Source organism: Cyrtonyx montezumae, unplaced genomic scaffold (assembly GCF_038088225.1).
Source record: "Cyrtonyx montezumae isolate F1298 unplaced genomic scaffold, pur_monq_1.0 scaffold_3, whole genome shotgun sequence".
Taxonomy (NCBI): domain Eukaryota; kingdom Metazoa; phylum Chordata; class Aves; order Galliformes; family Odontophoridae; genus Cyrtonyx; species Cyrtonyx montezumae.
The window spans coordinates 128,005,892-128,025,307 of record NW_027072034.1 but is presented as its reverse complement, the minus strand read 5'-3'; the positions used below and the strand labels follow the sequence as shown (position 1 = coordinate 128,025,307).

General features: G+C 45.3%; 1 protein-coding gene across 2 annotated transcripts in view; it reads left to right on the top strand.

Annotated features, from left to right (window-relative positions):
* The window catches only part of MSRB3 (methionine sulfoxide reductase B3), an 86,726-nt gene that overhangs the window by 7,161 nt on the left and 60,149 nt on the right, over positions 1-19,416 (top strand). The window contains exon 2 of one of the 2 annotated variants that reach the window (XM_065743335.1): positions 14,005-14,038. In XM_065743335.1, the coding sequence (XP_065599407.1) occupies positions 14,005-14,038 (34 nt within the window). Of the gene's footprint in view, positions 1-14,004; positions 14,132-19,416 lie in introns of both variants that reach the window. The other variant, XM_065743334.1, reaches the window with a different exon arrangement.

The following is a 19,416-nucleotide window of genomic DNA, read 5'->3' as shown; positions in this document are numbered from 1 at the left end:
CTCGCAGAGGACTCCACATGGGAGGGATCTCCAAGAAGAGATCCTTTCCTGGTGGTGGTCAGCCCTTAAATGGGGTTTGAGAGAGGAGGAACTAGGCTCCACCCCTTCCACCCACACAGGTATATCACCTTCACCTGTGCCCCCATGGCTGACTTGGTGCTCACCTCAGGTGACCAATCAGTGGTTCAGGCCGTGATTCAGCAGTTCCCATACACTCCACCCCTTCACGACATGAACCACTGATCAAGTAACCATAAGGTGAGTTCCCCTTGATACAGAGACCCAATACATCGCGACGCTTACATAATTGCCCGTCGCAACGCATGCTGATGTAATCTGATATGAGTGATGATCGGCGCATCCGTCGAACTCTTCTTTGGGCCAGTGCTCGGTGGTATCTACTGGAAGCATGTAATCATACAGTGCAGGTCCATCTTACGTGTCATCAGTCCCAGTTAGACCATCACCAGATGCTTCACATGGTCTTATAACAACTCTGGAACACTGCAGTATTGTTTTGATTCCTTCTGGTGATTCATAGACTTATGGGGAGTAATACAAGTGTTTTAGAGGTACCAAGAGGGGAAGATCCGCTTTCCAGGGCAAGATACAGGCCGTATTCCTGTCTTGGGTTAACACTTCAGCTTGTACAGGGGCACGCCCTGGTCGCCTGTACCAGACCCTTTGACCCGATGTCTGTGGCTGTACGACTATATCAGGCACCAAAGGGGGTGTCCTGATCTGCCACAGAGACATAATAGGGGTCCCCTTAGCAATGAAGACTGGAGTGTTAACCATTATTTCAGTAGGCCATGTACCTATAACCGGAGGAGCTACCGAACCCCCCACCTCCAATAATCTCCCCCAAGGTGCAAGTAGGCCGCACCATCGTGGTCCTACCTGCACCTTCCAGGGCCATTTTATTCTATTGGTACCTGGTTCTAGGTCCTCAGGGGCAGGGAGCAGAAGGTTGTTCTCATTGCCAATCTGAGGTTTCACTTCATTATCGGTGCCCGTAATTTGGATCCTAAGTGGGGAGGCCCATATTGTTTGTAACATTTTCAAGGCACTGGGTCTGCCATCTCTAGGTCTTTCATTCAGGTCCCGCAGGGTCTCATGGAGTCTCTTTGTCCACCCCTGCAGGGACTGAGAGTCTGTCTTCAGGGCAGCCTTGAGAATACCATTGTAACGTTCGATAAGGCCTGCCCCCGTTGGATTATATGGCAGGTGGAATCGCCACTCAATATTATTTTCTTCTGCCCAGCGTTGTATCACTGCACCCGTGAAATGACTTCCTTGGTCGCTCTCGATGACTTGCGGTGTCCCGTAGGCAGCCATCAACCTTGTGAGTGCCTTTATAGTGTATGCCTGGTTGGCTTTTGGTACTGGATAGGCCTGCATTAGCCCACTCGCGGTGTCGACACAGGTTAGGGCATATCTCGCCCCCTCAGACCGAGGGAGAGGCCCAATATAATCAACCTGCCACCTCTGTAGAGGATTGTGTCCTCTAGCAAGATGGGCTGTAGTTTCAGGCAACGACCTCGGTCTTATCTTAGAGCAGGCGTCACAGTCTCGGCATGCTTGAGCGATGTCCGATAGTTGTACGGGCAGTCCCCACGCTTTAGCGGCTGCCCACATGGTCTTCTGCCCAGCATGCCGCAGCTTTTGATGTAGCCAGTAAGCGATATTCTCAGATGGAGAGTTCTCAACCCATCTAACTCGGGCCAGTGTGTCGGCTTCATCATTTCCTGGTGACTGTAGGGGTTGATGACCAGAAACATGGTAGACACACACAGTTCTGTGTTTGACTGTATTCCATATGTCTAACCACATATCTTTGCCCCAGATCGGTCGGGAGTGGATAGTCCAATCCTGGGTGGCCCACTGTGCGATCCAAAGAGTGAGCCCCCGATACACAGCCCAACTATCTGTGCAAATATTCAGGATACCATCACCAGGTTCTTTGGTTATAACCATCCACACCGCCCGCAGCTCTGCCCACTGGCTGCTTTGACCATCCCCCTCTTCGAACCAGATTGTGTCTGTGGCAGGATGGTACGCTACTGCTCTCCACTTACTTGGGTTGCCCTTGCTGGACCCATCCGTGTACCAGGCATCTTCAGGAATAGGATATTTTCCTTCCTGGACGGGACTCTTCTGTGGTGGAGCAACCGAAGTTTGTTTTGGTGCATCACTATGATACGTTACTGGGCCAAGAATCTTCTGAAGCTCTTCTTTCAACGGTGAGGAAGATAGACTACTCCTCTGACTGAGATAGGCAACCCATCGTGCCACCGTCTGCGCCTGGGCCACCCCCGTCTTAGGAAGGTGGGTCAGATCTCTTACCCACCCCTGGATTGGCAATGTAGTCTTGACTATAACTTCGGCCGTTTGGGTTATTGGCTCTACCGCTTGTAATGCAGAATAGGCAGCCAATAACTGTTTTTCAATCATACTATATCTTTCCTCTGCTCCATGCCACACCTGAGACCAAAATCCAATGGGGGTCCGAACAGAACTCTGACGTTGCCACAGGCCCCAGCCAAAGCCATCTTGAGTTACGTGAACATCTAGCTCAGCTGGAAGGGTAGGATCAAATATACCCAGTGCCTGGGCTTGTTTAACTGCCTGTTTCGCCTGTTGAAAAGCATCCTGTTCTGTTCTCCCCCAGTCCCATAATTGGCCCTTTTTGGTAAGTCTATATAAAGGTCTCAGCAGCTGCGCCAAATGAGGTATAAAGGAACGCCAATATCCCAATATACCCAGGAATTCCTGCAGCTGCTTTGGTGTTGTAGGGACTGGAAATGCCTGAACCTTATCTATGACGGCATCAGGTAATACTTTGGTCTTTCCTGACCAGACTACCCCTAGAAATTTTACGGACAGTCCTGGACCTTGCACTTTTTGAGGATTGATAGCCCATCCTCTTTCACTTAGGTAGGCAGTTAATGAATCTGCTGCCTCCCCTACTGCTTCCAGTGAGTCGGATGTTAACAGGAGGTCATCAATATAGTGGTATAGGTTCACACTGTTTGGTTTCCTCCAATCAGCCAGGTCACGTGCCACCAAATTATGACAGTATGTTGGTGAGTGCACGTACCCCTGTGGCAAGACCTGAAAGGTCCACTGCCTGCCTCCCCACGTAAATGCAAATTGATCTTGTGATTCTTTAGCAATAGGTATGCTAAAAAACGCATTCGCTAAATCCAGGACACAATGGTAGGTTTTAATTTCCCTACTAAGAGTGTCCATTAAGGAGGCAATATTGGGTACGGCCGCATGGATGGGCGGCGTGACCTTATTCAGTTCCCTATAATCCACCGTCATTCTCCATGTTCCATCCGACTTCCGTACTGGCCATATGGGGGAATTATATGGGCTGTGTGCAGGCCTTATAATACCTACTTTCTCTAATTCCTGCACTGTTTTTGATATTTCTTCTTGTCCACCCGGGAGTCTGTACTGTCTTACATTAGTAATCCGGCGTGGTTTTGGCAAACAAATGGGCTCATGTTTCGCATGGCCCCTCAATATTGTCCGTATTGCCCGGATACTAATGTACCTCTGCCGTAGTCTGAACTCTCCCACAGTTGTCTGGAGAGCCAGACCCCATAGAATGTCTATGCCCAAGATATATTCTGGAATTGGGGCAATCGACACCTTATACTCCCGGGGCGGGAGACGCCCAACCCCCAGTTTCAACCACGTCTGGGTGACTGGAATAGTCTGTCCCCCAAACCCACCAATCATCACTCTATTACCCTTAAATTTCGTTGGGTCTCCATATATAATCGATGTTTCTGCGCCAGTATCCACTAGAGCCATCACCTTCTGCACATTTGTCCTGGACCAGAATATTGTTAGTTCTACATAGGGCCTCCGGTCACAGCTAGAGGCCCTATGGGGACCAGAATTTTCCGTTAATCCATGAATTTTGCCAGATCTAAATCTTTTGCCACAGGTGGCTCAGGCACTGTAGCCTGTGACACCTGCGGATATTTTTTCCTTCTGTTCGGTATTATAAAGTCAGCCAAATTCCAGGTTGTTGTTGGTGTTTTTTCTATAATTCGTACTCCCGATTTTCTGGGAGCACTCTGAAATTTCTGATCATTTCTAAGCTGTTTCCACAGCTGTAACAAAACATGGTTGGGTTGCCCATCAATTTTGGTAAATGCAACCCCAGCCCGTATGAGATCATTAAACATAGTCCTCCGGGATACCCGTACGGGGCCTGATCGGGGCATCCGTGGAGCAGGCTTTTTAGTTCTAATAGGGAAGGCCTCAGCATCTTCCACTATACGAACATTACGCCTGGTTCTTACGCGCTCCGTCTCCCCTAAGTCTGCTACTAACTGGGCTGCCTGCTGTACGATGGCTTCTGATGCCACCAACGGATTTAATATGGAAACCAACATCCCATATAGGTGGGAGGGGGCCTGCTGTAGTATTAGATCTCTCATGCCCGCTGTAAATTTTTCCGTATCGGGGCTTTCAAAAGTGTCCGCATACAGAGCCTCCCTCATACCCAGTTCTCTGATATAGGTCTGGAGGTCCTCCATAGAGGACCACAAACCAGTATTAAGAGGGATATCGGTTTTATTGGGCCATGTTAAGCGGCATGCAGCCATCAACCAATCTATAATAGAATGGTTTTCCTCATTATAATGGACAGCTGCATATAATCTTTGTCTTAATGCCGGGTTTATCGTTATAGATGCTAATTTTGACATTTCTGTTCCATTTACTAAAACACTTTCAGCTCCTGCATCCCATAACCTTAGGAGCCATGATGGTATGCTTTCTCTTGGTTTCTGATGGAACCGTTGTACTAGGTCCATCAACTCATTGGCTGTATATGGACGAGCGGTCACATGGAGGCAGGTTTCTGCAGGGGGCCATTGGTCAGGAGGCACCCCTGCTGGTCTATCCTGTACCTTCTTTGTTTTTTGAGTTATAATAGGCCGAATCTCGAATGGGTCCATCATAGATGGAGTTTCGAGATCTGCCTTAGAGATCTTTTCCCCTGTCATATCAGAGTCTTCTTCCTCTGATTTTGGGGTGTCTTCTACCAATATATTCCTTATTTGTCTTGTGGGGACATTTAGGCCAGGCTTTTTGGTTGTTAACGTACCCAGCTGTTGTTCCAGTTTCTCAATACGGTCTCGTAATAGCTGATTTTCAGTTTCCATATTAACATTTGCGACATCTAACTTGAGTATGGCCATTACTAATGGCCAGGCTACTGCAGAGGCAGCTAACCGCCGCTCCTTGGTAATAAGTATGTCTTTATCTAATCCTACAAAGTAGTCAGTCAAATAAGATGGAGAAGGAGCGGCAGTCCCTGGAACCCGCATGGGTCCCCATTTCTCAATAACGGATGCCAATCCATAGTAGGGTGACCCCATGAATCCTGGAATTAGACCAGGGATTATCTGTTCTAGGGGGGTAACGTTCTCCCCCTTGGCCCATTTAAATATACTCCAAATAAACGACATTATGGATTTAGTTAGAGCTGCCTGGCTCGCCAAATGTAGAGTAAATAACTCCTAATGACGATACTCCACCAGGGAATAGTATAGAAGATGGTATATTTCAAGTAGTTCTATACAAACAGTTATACAGGTAATACAAAAGAGAAGATGGCTCACCTTTAAGATGACAAGGCTCACAGAGGACTCCACATGGGAGGGATCTCCAAGAAGAGATCCTTTCCTGGTGGTGGTCAGCCCTTAAATGGGGTTTGAGAGAGGAGGAACTAGGCTCCACCCCTTCCACCCACACAGGTATATCACCTTCACCTGTGCCCCCATGGCTGACTTGGTGCTCACCTCAGGTGACCAATCAGTGGTTCAGGCCGTGATTCAGCAGTTCCCATACACATAGTCACTCATTTTGCTCATGGGTGCTGGTGTCCTGTGTGCCTAGAGTGGGGCTGTGCCACAGGGGGCTTCTGAGGGGGTAGGGGAGCACCCAGGCACTGCAGCTCCACTTGAGTTGGTGTGAGATGGCAGGGCCAAGGGGAGACGAAATGACACATGGGGTTTTAATGGCAGCGCTCCCTTTTTGTGGAGCAGGACTCCAAGTAGGACAGCAGCAAGCAGCATTTTGAGGCAAGGCTTAATTAAGTGTGGTGCTGCAGGGAGGGAGCTGCGGGCACGCGCTGGGCCCTGTCTGTGCCGAACCATCTGGGGCAGATGTCACTTTTCAGAACAGCCTCATGTTTAAAGAACTTCAGCACTGTGAAATAAATACTCCTTTTTGTCCTGCCCTATTTGTTGTCGTGTCTGCTCAGAGCTTTAGTGCTCCTTACAACTAGAAGAACCTCTGTGATGAGGGGAGACTGAAGAATTCCTGTTTTACTTAAAGGAACGTCTTTGCGGTATGGATTGGATGTGTTTTTAATTTTATTTTTTTAACTGCTTAAAGGTTCCTTGTTTTCAGGATGGTTAACGTTACTGTTACAGGTCGTGAGCAGTTCTTTTCCATTTGTGCAGTACTCCAATTTCTTTATGCTAATTTTTATAACCTATTTTTTTGGATAAAAGGCCGAGGTCTTCTTGTGTATTCATAAAGCTGTTCTAAATACCATGACACGATGGCTGTGATCAAAGGTACATTTTTAAAGGCCGCTTCCATTCTGTCGACATCTGCATAGACTTCTGCGTGCCGAGGCTGTTTCTCGGGGTAAGGAGGGATAAGTTCCTGGCACTGTGCAAACTTAGGAAGGCGGACGGCTCCTCTCGGTGGTGAGCAGCGGTATCGGTTTCACACAACGGCTCCGTAGAAAATTTCCATGTAAGGGAGACTGCCGGCAGAGACTCTGGTCTGGCAGCTCTGGAGGCTTTCACTCGAAATGCTGTTCCAGGAGCTGGCATGGCAAAAAAAGAAACGACAGACCCAAATCGGTGTGACGTGCAGTCATGCCACCTAACCCCGACAGCAGGACACAGTTCACAAAGCTTTCTAAATTCTTCTTTTTCTCCTCTCCTTTCCCTCTCCTCTCCCTCTCCTCATACACTGTTTCAAATGACTCCAATTCCAAAGTCTATCTTGAGAATGTCTGTTTTTTTTTTCTTTATTATTATTCCTCAAAGAATGATATGAAGTTGTTTCGGGAAAGTAGAATAGAAAATCCTATTGAAGGGCTTCTGTTCCCTGCTAAGAAAAGAAAGTTGTTTCACCTCGTGGTAAATGATGCATGGGATCTGTCAGGAATTAAAAATAGAGAGATGAGAAAACCTGTTAGTTCCACTGTGCTGGTAAGTTTGACATGGGAAGTACTGATGGAGGGGGAAGGCATGCCTCCCCAAAGCTGGGTGGCAATAAAAGAAGGCACCATGCCCCCAGTGCTGGCTGCCTCTGGGGAAAAGCTCCATGCATGGCAGTAGCCCACGACTCAGAGGGAGTTAAAACCTTTTATCTCTTCGTACTGACAGTGAATATTTCACTGGTGAGCAAAGCAAAAAGCTTTCAGGCTTAGCCAGTAGGAACTGTTAAATTAAAAGGTTATTTCCAGAACACTTGTATCTCATCCTGTGAGCACCAGAAGCAATTAATCCTTTACCAGTGCACTGGAAAGGACTGCCTGGAATGGAAAAGATTAGATATTTTTCAAGATGTTGAAAAGATGATGATTCTCAGAAAAGACCCATTTACGAATAGTTTATGACTGCCATGGTTATAAACTCGCTGCCATACAAGGAATGTGCTGAGTGCTGGCAGGCGAACAAGGCAGGGAAACTGAAAGTGCAGCAGAGCAGAGCGATGCTATTTTAGTGCATCAGATCTGGGAGGAAGAGGAAGAGATGGGAGAAAATCCCAGCCAACCTATGTTGGCTCTCCTTTGGGAAGTATTCCCAGCAGGAGCTGTTGGTAGGGAGTCTGGCAATGGAAGGTGTGGGAACGCATGTGGGGCTCGGGGGCTCCCAGCACTGCCTTTATCAGAACAGGCCCTCTCCCCTCCTAGTTTTTGGGGTTCCCCCTCTTCCTCTGATTCAGTGTGCTTTTCCCCTCTTGTTTCTTTTGCAATTGTACATTCAAAAAAGCAAAATTCAAAATTCAAATTGCACATTCAAAAAAGCCTTTGCTTCGACTATCTCTTCTTGTCTCCTGCCTTCTTCCTGGCCCCTGGACACAGCTCTGGGGCTTCTGTTACTGTGGCACACTAGCACGTTACTGCCAGACTGGTTGGTTTTTCACGAGCCAGAGATGGGAGCTGGGATGTGTTGTGGTTCAGCCAACAAGGCACATTCCTGTAAGGCACTGGGAGCTTCCCGTCTTTGGCTGCTGCCATCACTAAGAATGTTAGATCCATTCAGGAATTAAATGAAAAATTAAATATAGCTCTTCATTCTCTGCTGAGATGTAACATTTTCCTCTTACAAAGCACTTTTCTGGATAACTGTTCTATTATGAGTGCAAACTCTCAGACATACAAAGTACTGCCTCCTTACTTAGCAAGTTTTCAGGCCTTTTCAGCTTGAAATCAGTGAGATTACACTGAACTGAGCAGGGGTTTCAGAATCTGGATTACCTGGATGAAAAGATGATCATTTTAGTCTGTACGAGGATCTCAAACTGTTAGCGGAAGTCTCATCTCCGGAATGGCACTGTTAAAATAATGAATATTGACGTATATAAATGATACATCAATAGCATTGCTAGGTTGAGTCATGTCTTCCTATTTCATGAGAGAGGGAGCTGGCCAGGGGGCACAGTGCTGGGAGCTGCGGGGAAACCCTCTGTGGTGTAGATGCAGCCCTGCTTTGCCTGAGGGGACACTGCATGTTGCTTTCTGTCATGAACTTCTCTGCTTCCTCTGCTAAAGACCTTTTGTGTTGGTAAGAGCTGCTGAAGCTGGAAGGTAGCACTCGTAGATGGGTCTGGCAGTATCCCAAAGCGTGTGTTGTCCCAACTGATATGTGAAAATCGCTCATGTGTTAAGGTCGTAGGTTCTGGATTGTACAAAGGTGTGTAACTTAGGTTTAATTTCAGTTGCAAGCACACTCAGTATTCCAGGGTATCAAACAAAATCCAGCGTGAGAGAATATGTAAAATTGAAGAAAGGAAAAAGGTTTTGAACTTCATCGCTTAGGCTCCTTTCTAATAGTAGTAGTAACTTCAAGTTTAAAGCTTGACATTTCCTGGTTTTTCACTCAGGTATTATGGGATGTGGCAGTAATGACCTCTTTTATCAGGGCGCGGTGTAAACTTCCTAAATCTAGACTGGATTGACATTTAGTTTGCACATTCCAGCACAAACAGCTACGGAGAACATGCTTTAATTGAGAGTGTTAAAAGTGATGTGGGAATTCAAGCCGAATACTTCTGACTTGTGTGGCTTTAATTGAGAAGCTTGTGTTTTATGAGGAGGAGGAAAAAATAAAATACACAAGCACACAAATTAAATGCTACGCTTCTTTTGCATACCTGGAAAGCTAACAGTATTAGTTTCTTCTAAAACGTTTTATGCCGCTTTAGTTGGCCTCTGAGAAGGTCATATTTGTAATGAACTTTATGATGTTTTGCTGCATATTGTTAGCTGCTAATGGCTGAAATATTTTATGCTAATCGGTGAGCTTTTGCAACATATTAATAGCTAAGCAGAAGCTTATGGAGACACTGACAGTGCAATGGAAGGAGCAGGAGAGACCACAGGCCTTCAGCATTTGCAGTGAATGTATTAAAGGAAAGTGGTGAGGGGCTACACAACTGTTTAGATGCAGAAATCCATGATATGCTGAGATGTTTGTGGTTCTCTCAGAGCTGTGCTCCTTGCTTTCGCAGTGATGGCGCTCTCCTGTCTGCTGAGTCTGCCCGGCAGCAGCTTTAGGTAACCAAAAGCCAAATTAGAAAAAAATGGTTTAAATGCTAAGACTGGAATAAATGTATGTATTAAATATTCCACTACATTTTATCCATGAAACATTTGCTTATAGTTGACGTATGTCAAAACCAAACAAAAATGTCAGCAAACAAAACCTTTCCAAAGCAACTGCTTGACTGGAGTAACTTAGCAAAATAAACACAAATTAACATTACAGTTTTACTGTAACACTTGACTGTAGAAAATTTACAGGCTTTTGCTTTGTCTTCTGACTCCCTGTTGGTAGTGTTTCTGCTCCTTTGCTTTGTCCAGTGACTCTGAAATTCCTGACATAGGAGCCTGGCTCTCTGGCGAGCATGTAGGGATCTGTAATTGCTTCCTGTCCTCAGAGTGGGGCCAGAGACATGGGACTGGGGGGGGGGGGAGGGGGTGGAAATTGGGCAACAAGTCGAAGTCTCACATTATTGAGGTCTCATTATTGGTGCAAGAAAAAAAGATTGTTCCCTCGAGAATTGGTGTCCAGTTGCTTTACTGCTAATTTTTAATTTACTACTAAAGCTTCACGTGTTGCTTGTAAGAGCTATGGTTCTCAGGTAATTTTAGGAATTCTGGACAGGGGAAACATGAAATATGGAAAAAGGTAAGACAACAGTTTTATCGGTTCCTGAGACCCTTGGTGTTCCTCTTGCAGCTCTTAAAAGCAAGATGTGATCATACCAAAATTTTCTCTCTCAACTTGTCCCTCTCACAGAGCAATTTCTTTATTTGCAGGCAGAGGCTGACAAAGCACAACTCCCTTCAGTATTTTCTAACAGTTAGGGTTATGTGTTTCTTTATGTGTTGACAAGGCATAATGCTGTGCCAGCGCTGCTGGCTACCCAAGGGCTGGGGCTGGTGCCTTCGGCAGTGGTGTAGGGCCCTTGTTGGGCCTTGAGGAGATCCAAGTGGTCATAGCACCTGAAGTTAAACACCAGCAACAATACTTCAGGGTGGTGCTTTGTTCCTGTATTTGTTGAGCTCTGTTGGTTTCTGTCTAATAGAGCTGAAATACAAACCCAGTTCCTAAACCTGCTGAAGCACATAGCCAGGTTTGCTGAAAGAGCAGAGGAAAGGTCTTACCTGGCAAGATTACATCACTGTTGTTCATCAAACTGATCTTGGTGCCCTGAGAATCAGTAGGCAAGGCTATAAAGCACCTTCACACCAAATGCATCAAAATGAATGGTCTTGTCTTTATTCTCTTTCCTAATTCTTTACAAGCTGTTTTTAATCTTGCACTCTAAGTACCCTGCAACAGGGTTGTTTTTGGTGTATATGCAGTTCATAACACCAGGAGGTCCCAATCCTACTTGGAACTACTGGGCACTGCTGTAATGTACAGAGTAAGTAAAAATAGCAATCAAAACACCGGTGATAAAAGAATAAAATACGTTAACTGCAATAAAATACTTTAATGAATGCTCAGTTATGTTTTATTGGGCTTTCAGGACTTATATATCGTCCAAGTCTTTACAAATAGTTGAGACTAAATAACATTTTGGTGAACGCTGAAATATTTGACATTTTCAAGAGGTCAAGATCTATTTTCTAATCCTTGGTAAATTTCCTCTTGCACTTGAGGGAGTTATGATTCTGTTTACTTCTCACAAAGGGGTGGAAGAGAATGGTTTTGGTCTGGAGAGGTAAGTGCAGTAGCACAAAGAAGTGGGTTTCATAGGCTTGAAGGTGCGTGCATGAGGACAGATGAACCACAGAGCTATGATGGTGCCTTTGTGTTCCCTCTGTGCCCACAGGCTATGTCAGATGGCCATGCCCATTTGTGCGGGGAGATGTTTCATAGATAGGTGCAAGGCTTCCCTGTGAGAAGCTGCTGGGAGAGGCATAAGTCTGGCTACCTTTTGGCATTCTGACCTCCAACACAGGGGAGAACGCTCCTGGTTTGAAGCAGTGGGCACAGAAGATTTCTGTGCCACAGGGTTTGGCTGTGCTGAGCTGTCAGGAAGCTGCCTGCTGAGCTCTGCCGACACACAGTCCCTGCAGAAGCAGCTAGTGGTCTGTAACCCAGCAGTGAGTGCAGGGCTGTGACGCTACATAAACGTCAGCCTTGGGCACCAGATGTCCTTCCCATGCTTGTAGTCAGGACTTTGCTGAGCACATGCCCGCAGCCTGTTGCATGCAGCCTGCACACAGGCAGGACACGGTGCAACTTTCAGCACCCTGAGGCTCTTCCCCACCACCCACCTTCACCTCTACAGCCCAGGAGGCCTCAGGGTGATGCCAGGCCATGGGATGGCCAAACAGCTGGCACATCTCCTTGGCCTGAGCTCTGACACAGCCACGTGGAGATGAGGAGCCCTACTGGCCCGGCTCAGGGATGCGTGAACGGTGGTCCAAAGGCCATGCCTCCCTTCTCAAGGCCTTCTCTTGGCAGCAACCGCTAGATGGGGCCGGCCTATCTCAATAGGAGCGGAATCGACGCAGCCATAAATCACCCCACTGGCGGGCCGAGGGCCCCGCTGCTGGGGCACCCCAGCTTTTGAAGGGCAGAATGCGCCTTTGTTCCCCGGCTGACCCGCGCGGTGACTTCAGCGCTGCGCTTCCCGCCGGCCTCGCCGGCACTGACACAAGCCAGATGGCCGCGGCCGGCAGGCCCGCGCTGCCGGGCAGGGTGGGAAGGTTTTATGGCCGGCTGCAGGAGCGCGGCGAGGCTGCAGCCCGCACGGATAATTACGCTTTCACTGCGCACCTCATTCCTGGCAGCGAAGGTCGCTGGGAAAAAAAAAAAAAGAAAGAAAGTCACATTTTTATTTGTAGTGTTCGTTGCGGACAGACCTTTGATCTTTTATTGGTCAGTAGTCTGCTCTGGAGGAATTTTTTTTTCCTTTTTCTTTTTATTTTATTTTATTATTATTTTTTTAAACCGGTCCTGCAGTCACTCGTGAAAATGACATGTTTATTTATGCTTAATGGCTCTCTCAGGCTGTTCATTGTGCCGCACTTACCTTCCCCCTCCTCTCTGCCTCCATTTAGTAACACAAAAATGTTTTGGTTTTGCAGCAAGTTTAGTTTGGAGAAGTCAGAGTTCAGGCATGTTAATACAAGCAGTTTTCCCTCAGATATACTCCAGAGCGATGCGGTAACATACATCACCGTGCGCTGTGCGTTCGCTTGCTCGGGGGTCGGAAGAGGCAGTGATCGCCTTCCCCCTCCCTCAGGAAATGCCCGCCATCAAACCGTGCCCGGAGTGGGTCGGGTGCTGAGGCCCACGTGGAGGGGAGGCCCTCTCAGGGAGCCATGCTTGTGCCTCACCACTGGCCTGGTCCTGCTCCTCGAGCATCACTGATGGCTGTGCTGCTGCCTCGCAAGGCCGGCTCGCATCCCAGTGTCACATCCTGCTGCAGCCGTGCTGCTGGGCAGCTGCGTGTCCTCCCTCCCATCACGGGGAAATGAAATACTTGCCGTCCAATCCCAAAGAAAGCCTTGCGTGTGCCGTCTCTCTCTGTTTTCTATATTTAAACTGGCCAGAAGATTGTTTAAATATATCTCACGGGCGGTTTACCATGCAAATTATTTCCTGCTTTTAAAAAGAGAAGCCGTGGGTCTGGGATATCTGGCAAGTTTGTTGCAGTAAGATGTCACGTTCCTCAGACAAGTCATCAAAAGAACAATTTTTAGCAGTGACTGGCTTCTTGCACTCACCATTCAGAAATGTGGAGTTTGGTTTTTTAAATAAAACAAAAAGGAGAACCCTGCCCATTGGCTCTGTCCCACGTATGGGATGGTGAAAGCAGGAGTCCTGCCATCCAGCTTGGGCCACGAGCGCTACCCTTCAGGGTCTCCCCGCTTGTGACCGCTCAAGTTGCTGTCCTGCACTGCTCAGTGTTTGTGGTCTTAAGCATCCACCATAGAGGCCCCCAATAAAGACGTCCCCTCCCTCACGTGTGGCACAGAAAGCTGCTCTGCAGAAGGCTGAGTAATATGTACTAAACCTCAAAGGGAGGGGGGGGTGGAAGCAGAAGAAACCTACCAGGAAAGTTGCATTTAGGATGTGATGTTCTTGAATAAAACTGTAAGCATTGTTTTTTCTGTGAATGTATCTTAACATTTTTGATGTTTTAATTTATTCTCATCTTTTTTTTTCTTTTTTTTTTCTTTTTTTTTTTTTCTTCCCTACTCAGCTCTTGCCCCTGTTCTTTGCCTCTGGTTTTGTTGGTGAGGATATCACAGTGATGTCTGCATTCAACCTGCTGCATTTGGTGACAAAGAGCCAGCCAGTGGCCCTGCGAGCCTGTGGGCTTCCCTCAGGTTGAATGGGTGCTGCTTGTCGTGTCATGCATAACAAAGGCCCGTTAGCAATGGGTGTCTCTGCTGCAGGAAACGCTGTGCTATGGGTTGCTCTGCTTTGTTTAAATTTGCCTTGGAACCAGAGTTTGTTTGCTTTTCTTTTAAAATCACTGGCTTGGCTGAGGGTTTCCATAACCTAGATTTTAGGCTGCTTGGCACTGCTGTCCAGCTTCCTTATCCCGCAAATTCTTAATTGAATTTTTTATTGTTCTCCTCATTGTTGGAAAAGCAGTGGAATTAAACAAGATCGGTTGTGTTCAACTCTGTCTATAATATTTTCTTTAAGATACTTACTGGAATTTAGCATTGAATTGCAGCTGAATCTGATAACAGCCTTTTCAAAATCTTTAGAAGCGCACTATGGTTGCATTGAATGTTTCCCTTTTTAAAGTTTCAATATAACTTAAATATCTTTCACTGAGAATTATGTACAAAAAGTGTTTGAAATTTAAAATGTAATTCTTTTTTTTTTCCTCTGACAGCATATTTAGTGTCTTGAGGCTTCTGCAAGTAAATAAATAACTGAATGGAAGCATGCAACCTAATGGTTGAGTGCAGCTGCGCTTGTCCAAGGCCTGCTGCTAGGTCTGTGAGGGCTGCCTTAAGATCCATCCTATGTGATTTGTACCTCAAACCCAAAAGTACTTTGTATTTCACTGAAACAACAGTGTTTGTAATGTCTGCCTAATAATGCCAGTGTACATGCTTATGGGAAGAAAAATAAAAGCTGCGGAGTCAATTTTGACTGTTACTAGGATTTTCCTTGACACTTAGACAAAAAAAAAAAAAAAAAAAAAGATAGAATCCTGGCTGACCAGTGTTTGAAACATCAAATAAGAACCAGTGTGGGTGTGTGTACGACACTCATGACTGTTTCATAAGGGTACAGAATGTTATAAGCACTTTTTTCTAGAGCAGTTTTTAACAAGCATATGGAGGTGATGTTCTAAAGATTTTTTCAGTGATAAGACATCGGTTTTCAAGCTGATGGACTCTCTAAAGCTGATTACACTCTATTTGAACTAAATCTGAGTCCAATTTTTGCAGCATTTGTGTTCCGTTTCCCCCCACATGTGCACAGAACTCCCATTAACCTAGATAGGAGCTACAAACACATACTGAGGAAGAGAGAGAATAGCCCACATTGTGTCAGCCTGACCTTTGTTTCCTGTTCTATTTGCTGCCGAGCCAGATTTTAAATCCTAAAAATACAGGATAAGCAAATTTCCTTAGCCCTCTTGATGCACCTTTTGATGTGCACTCACATGGCCGGTGCCTGCCATAACACAGGGGCAGTCACTATGCCGGCTATTTTGTCCCTGCTCTGCAAAGGGGATGTCATGTTGGTGTGCTGGGAACACTGATGTCATGTTGGTGAGCTGGGAACACTGTCTGCAGGAGGCTGTGCTACCTCTTGGTGAAGCATTGCACTGGCAGTTTTGTCCAATCCTTTTTTCTGCCATAATCCAGTAGTCAAATTTTGGAATAAAAAGTTGATAACGCTACTATTTATTCCTGTCCATTTGCTCTGTAGCTGTGCAAACATCAATACATCGAGTTCCACCCACTGACTACTTACATATATTTTTTAAACCAAAATTCATCTGCTAACAGTGGAATAATATACAATCACATATCTCACATATTTTAAGAGTAATCTAAATTCCCCAGATGCTTATAAATTAACGTAGACTTGCTTTGCCTTTGGTTTGTTTTTTTGTGTGTGGTGAACCGAGGGGGTTACAAGTAAATGGTGTAGCATGTATCAAATTAAACATGGGAATGAGTTCTGGAGGCAACATCTGTTTAAATGCCACAATCCACTGTGACTTTGTTTCCGAATATACAGAAAACGCCCCAAGTTCTCATGACTTTTTTCCACCATTACACCGTACTGGTGCTTTTCCCACCAGCCCTTTCTGTGTGAATTGCAGCTCTGCAACTGTATCACTTCAGGCCGAGGATCCTGCAAGTCTCAAATGGTGCAGAGCTTGTTCTGCTTCCAACTGGAGGGCAGATTTCGGACGATGGAGAGACTGTCTTCTGCAACCCCTGTCCACTCAGTGCAGGGGAACCAAGTGCTGGCACGGGTTTTGGCTCAGCTACCAAGGCAAAGGCTCTGGCTCAGACCAATACTGTCTTAGCTGTGAGCTGCACTTCCCAGCGCTGTTCTGAGTTGCAGGCAGTTTAACATTTGCAGGACGAGGACTTCAGTGTGAAAGCATGATTTCACTTCTGTGCTCTGTCCATCGTCCTTCATGGCACAAAACAGTGCCACGTAACGTGTACTTTGTACTTAATACAAAGTCACACAGGCAGATCAGAAGCAAGCTAAATGAATGACACAATGCTCAGAATTACCTGAGAACAAGGGGGACTTTTCTTTTCTTTGAGACGCTGTTTTGCAAACATGTGCAAGTTACGCTGGATTATTGGTAAACCGAATTAATCCCAGTGCCAGAGGTGCCTTTATACATTCTCTTTCCCCATTTGTATATTAGCACCTGCAGTGTGAGTGCACACTTCCAAACGGTCTTTTACAAATATTTTTTTTTTCTGAAGCTAGGACTAAATGTTTCAATGTGTGCAAATCCATCGTGCAGCTCGCCCTCAGCGGGCTGCTTTCTGTGCACAGCATTGCAGAGCCAGGCCCTAGCCCAGCAGCCCCAGTAGATGGCACTAAGCATATACTGTCCCACACACCCTATGCTATATGAAAAGCTTCCCGTTTAGCGGTCATTCACACATAAAGTGCACATCGAGACCTTAGGAATATTTAATAGTATTTTAGTAAATGCACGGCCGTTGAGAAAACCACATAAATCTGTGCACGTACCCAGACTGAACCATGTCAGTTCAAGATTTCATTTCCAGCGAAGTACAGCTCCATTGTACTTCTGTGTGATTTAGAGATGCTGTTTCTTGAGCCTGCCCTGTTAAGGTCGAATGCTCTAAACTTCCAAAGAAATGTAGGATGCACTCTGCACCTGCTGGGATTTAGTTCACAGAAATTAAATCCCCCCTTTTTTCAATTTTTTTTTTTTTTGAAAACACACGCACACACACACACACACACACACAAAACCCAAACTTTTAATGCATAAGGTATTTTAGCTGCTCTAGTGCATGCAGTGAGTAACCAATAGAAATAATGGTTATGCAGATTCCATGTACATGTTTTCTGTAGCAGACCACCAAGATACAAAGTAAAAAGCTATCTTACTTTGCTTTGCTGTGTCTTTTAATTAGTATGGGTTCTCGTTTCTTAAAAAAAAAATCCCTTTAACACTTTGAATGTTGTGCTGCTTACATCACATTTGTTGCATGAGATAATTTGGCTTTTCCTCCCCTGTAGATCAAAGAAAATCATGCGTTTGTAAAATTAAGTGAAAGGAATGATGAAGAAATGATAGGAGTAGAGTTGGCATTGTTTTCCAGGACGTGTGTGAAATAACAAAGTTCTAGATGATATTGAAGTGTCGTGAATTGTTCAATTACTAAAATTAGTTACTACTACTAGTAGGAAACTGTGCTTTTCTAGGCTTAGATTAAGATACAATACATCTGTATGAAGATGGTGCTGGGCATATGGTGTAAGTCTTTATTAAACAAATATCTGTAGCTCATTTCTCACTTGTTTTATTAAATGTTTGTTAATCTCAGTTTCAGTAAAAACTTGTCTTTCCATAAGATTGAAATGAATAGCCAGCGAGCACAAAGTTACTGGGTCTCCAAACTGAGCTTTTAACAGTAATCTGTTAACAGAAAGGATGATTTGAGGAGCAGATCTTGCAAACAGTTACATACAGGAGTTATTCCTGTGCGTTTGTCCCTGTGAACTCTTGAGCTGCTCGTGTCAGCGAAATGATCTGCACTCGCAGCGTTTGCCACATCTGCCCTCAACAGTGCAGGCCTAGAAAAGACCTTGGTCTCATGTGTTCAAGGTATGTTGGCTGCTTTTAGCCTTGGTGTTCAGTGAATAGATGTGAAAATGTTGTATACTGTATGTTTGTATGTTCAGACGTGTAACTTCTATAATTTATGTTTTAACTTCCCCTTAGCTTTCCATAGCACGTATCACCAAAGATGTATGATTACAGGTGGCTCTTCATGCGTCCTGAAAGAGAATAAAAGTGAGACTGAGTTGCTGTATAACAATACTTGCTAGTACGGCTACGGTTAAATGCCTGTCAGTGTTTTCATTATAAATCCCTATTTTCTGGGGTTTATAACTTGAATGTAAAAATTTGCTCTGGGCTTACATGTGTCATGCAAGGTCTCAGCTGGATGTTCTTGCTCCTCAGAGCTGGTTGGGGGGCAAAAGTTAAAACTTACTTCTCTGAAGTTAAATTGAGTTAAAACAAAACAAAATGAAACAAATATCAATTTGAAAAAAAAAAAAAGTTTTGTTTTTCACTTCAGTGCAGTCTTACAAATTACCTAGTTCATTGCCTCCCAGTGATGAGGAGAACTGTCCGCTGGACATTTGCACTGTGTGAGCACAGCAGCAAGCTGCACGTGAAGCTGTCCGTGTGCCGTTAATATACAAATGTGTTTGTATGTCTGTTTTGCTTTCTCAGTGATAGTGATGATAATAGAATGCTGCATTGTGATAATAGAGCATAAAGTTGTTGTTTTTATTTTGAATGGCTTGAAACTTGTTTAAAAAATTAGTCCGTTAAACTGTCTTAATGGAAGTATATTTCATGTTGTTTTTGCTTAAAAAGTTATCCTGTGTTTATGAATGTTTATTTTGTACAACACGGTTGAGTTTAGAATGTCTAATTTAATACAGTTTAAGATGTAATTTATCTGTAGATATCTCACTGGTAGTGATACCCTTATGATGCCTGATGCTTGCAAAACTTGGGATGACACGGAAGACCAGAAGTCCTTTGTTAAAGCACCTTATTTTGTACCCAGGCTGAGTACTTTTTTTACCCCTCTCCTTGTTCTCTCTGTACCAGGAGGCTGCTGGCAGAGGCTGCTCAGGGCTCTATGCTGCTGAGGGCCGTGGGAGGAGGAGATCCTTGTGCCCCCAGCACAGTGCACAGAGCCAGTTCCTCAGAGCATTGCCTGAAGGATCTTTTAAAGGCATTTGCTTTCCCTTCCTGCTCCCATAAAGGACCCACCACAAGCCATTTTTACCTTTCTCACAAGAATGTTTTAATCTTGAGAGCTCATAAATTCCCTGCTTTCCATTGCTGTGCCCAGTGCAGCTTGGGCTTACTGCATTTCTACTGAAA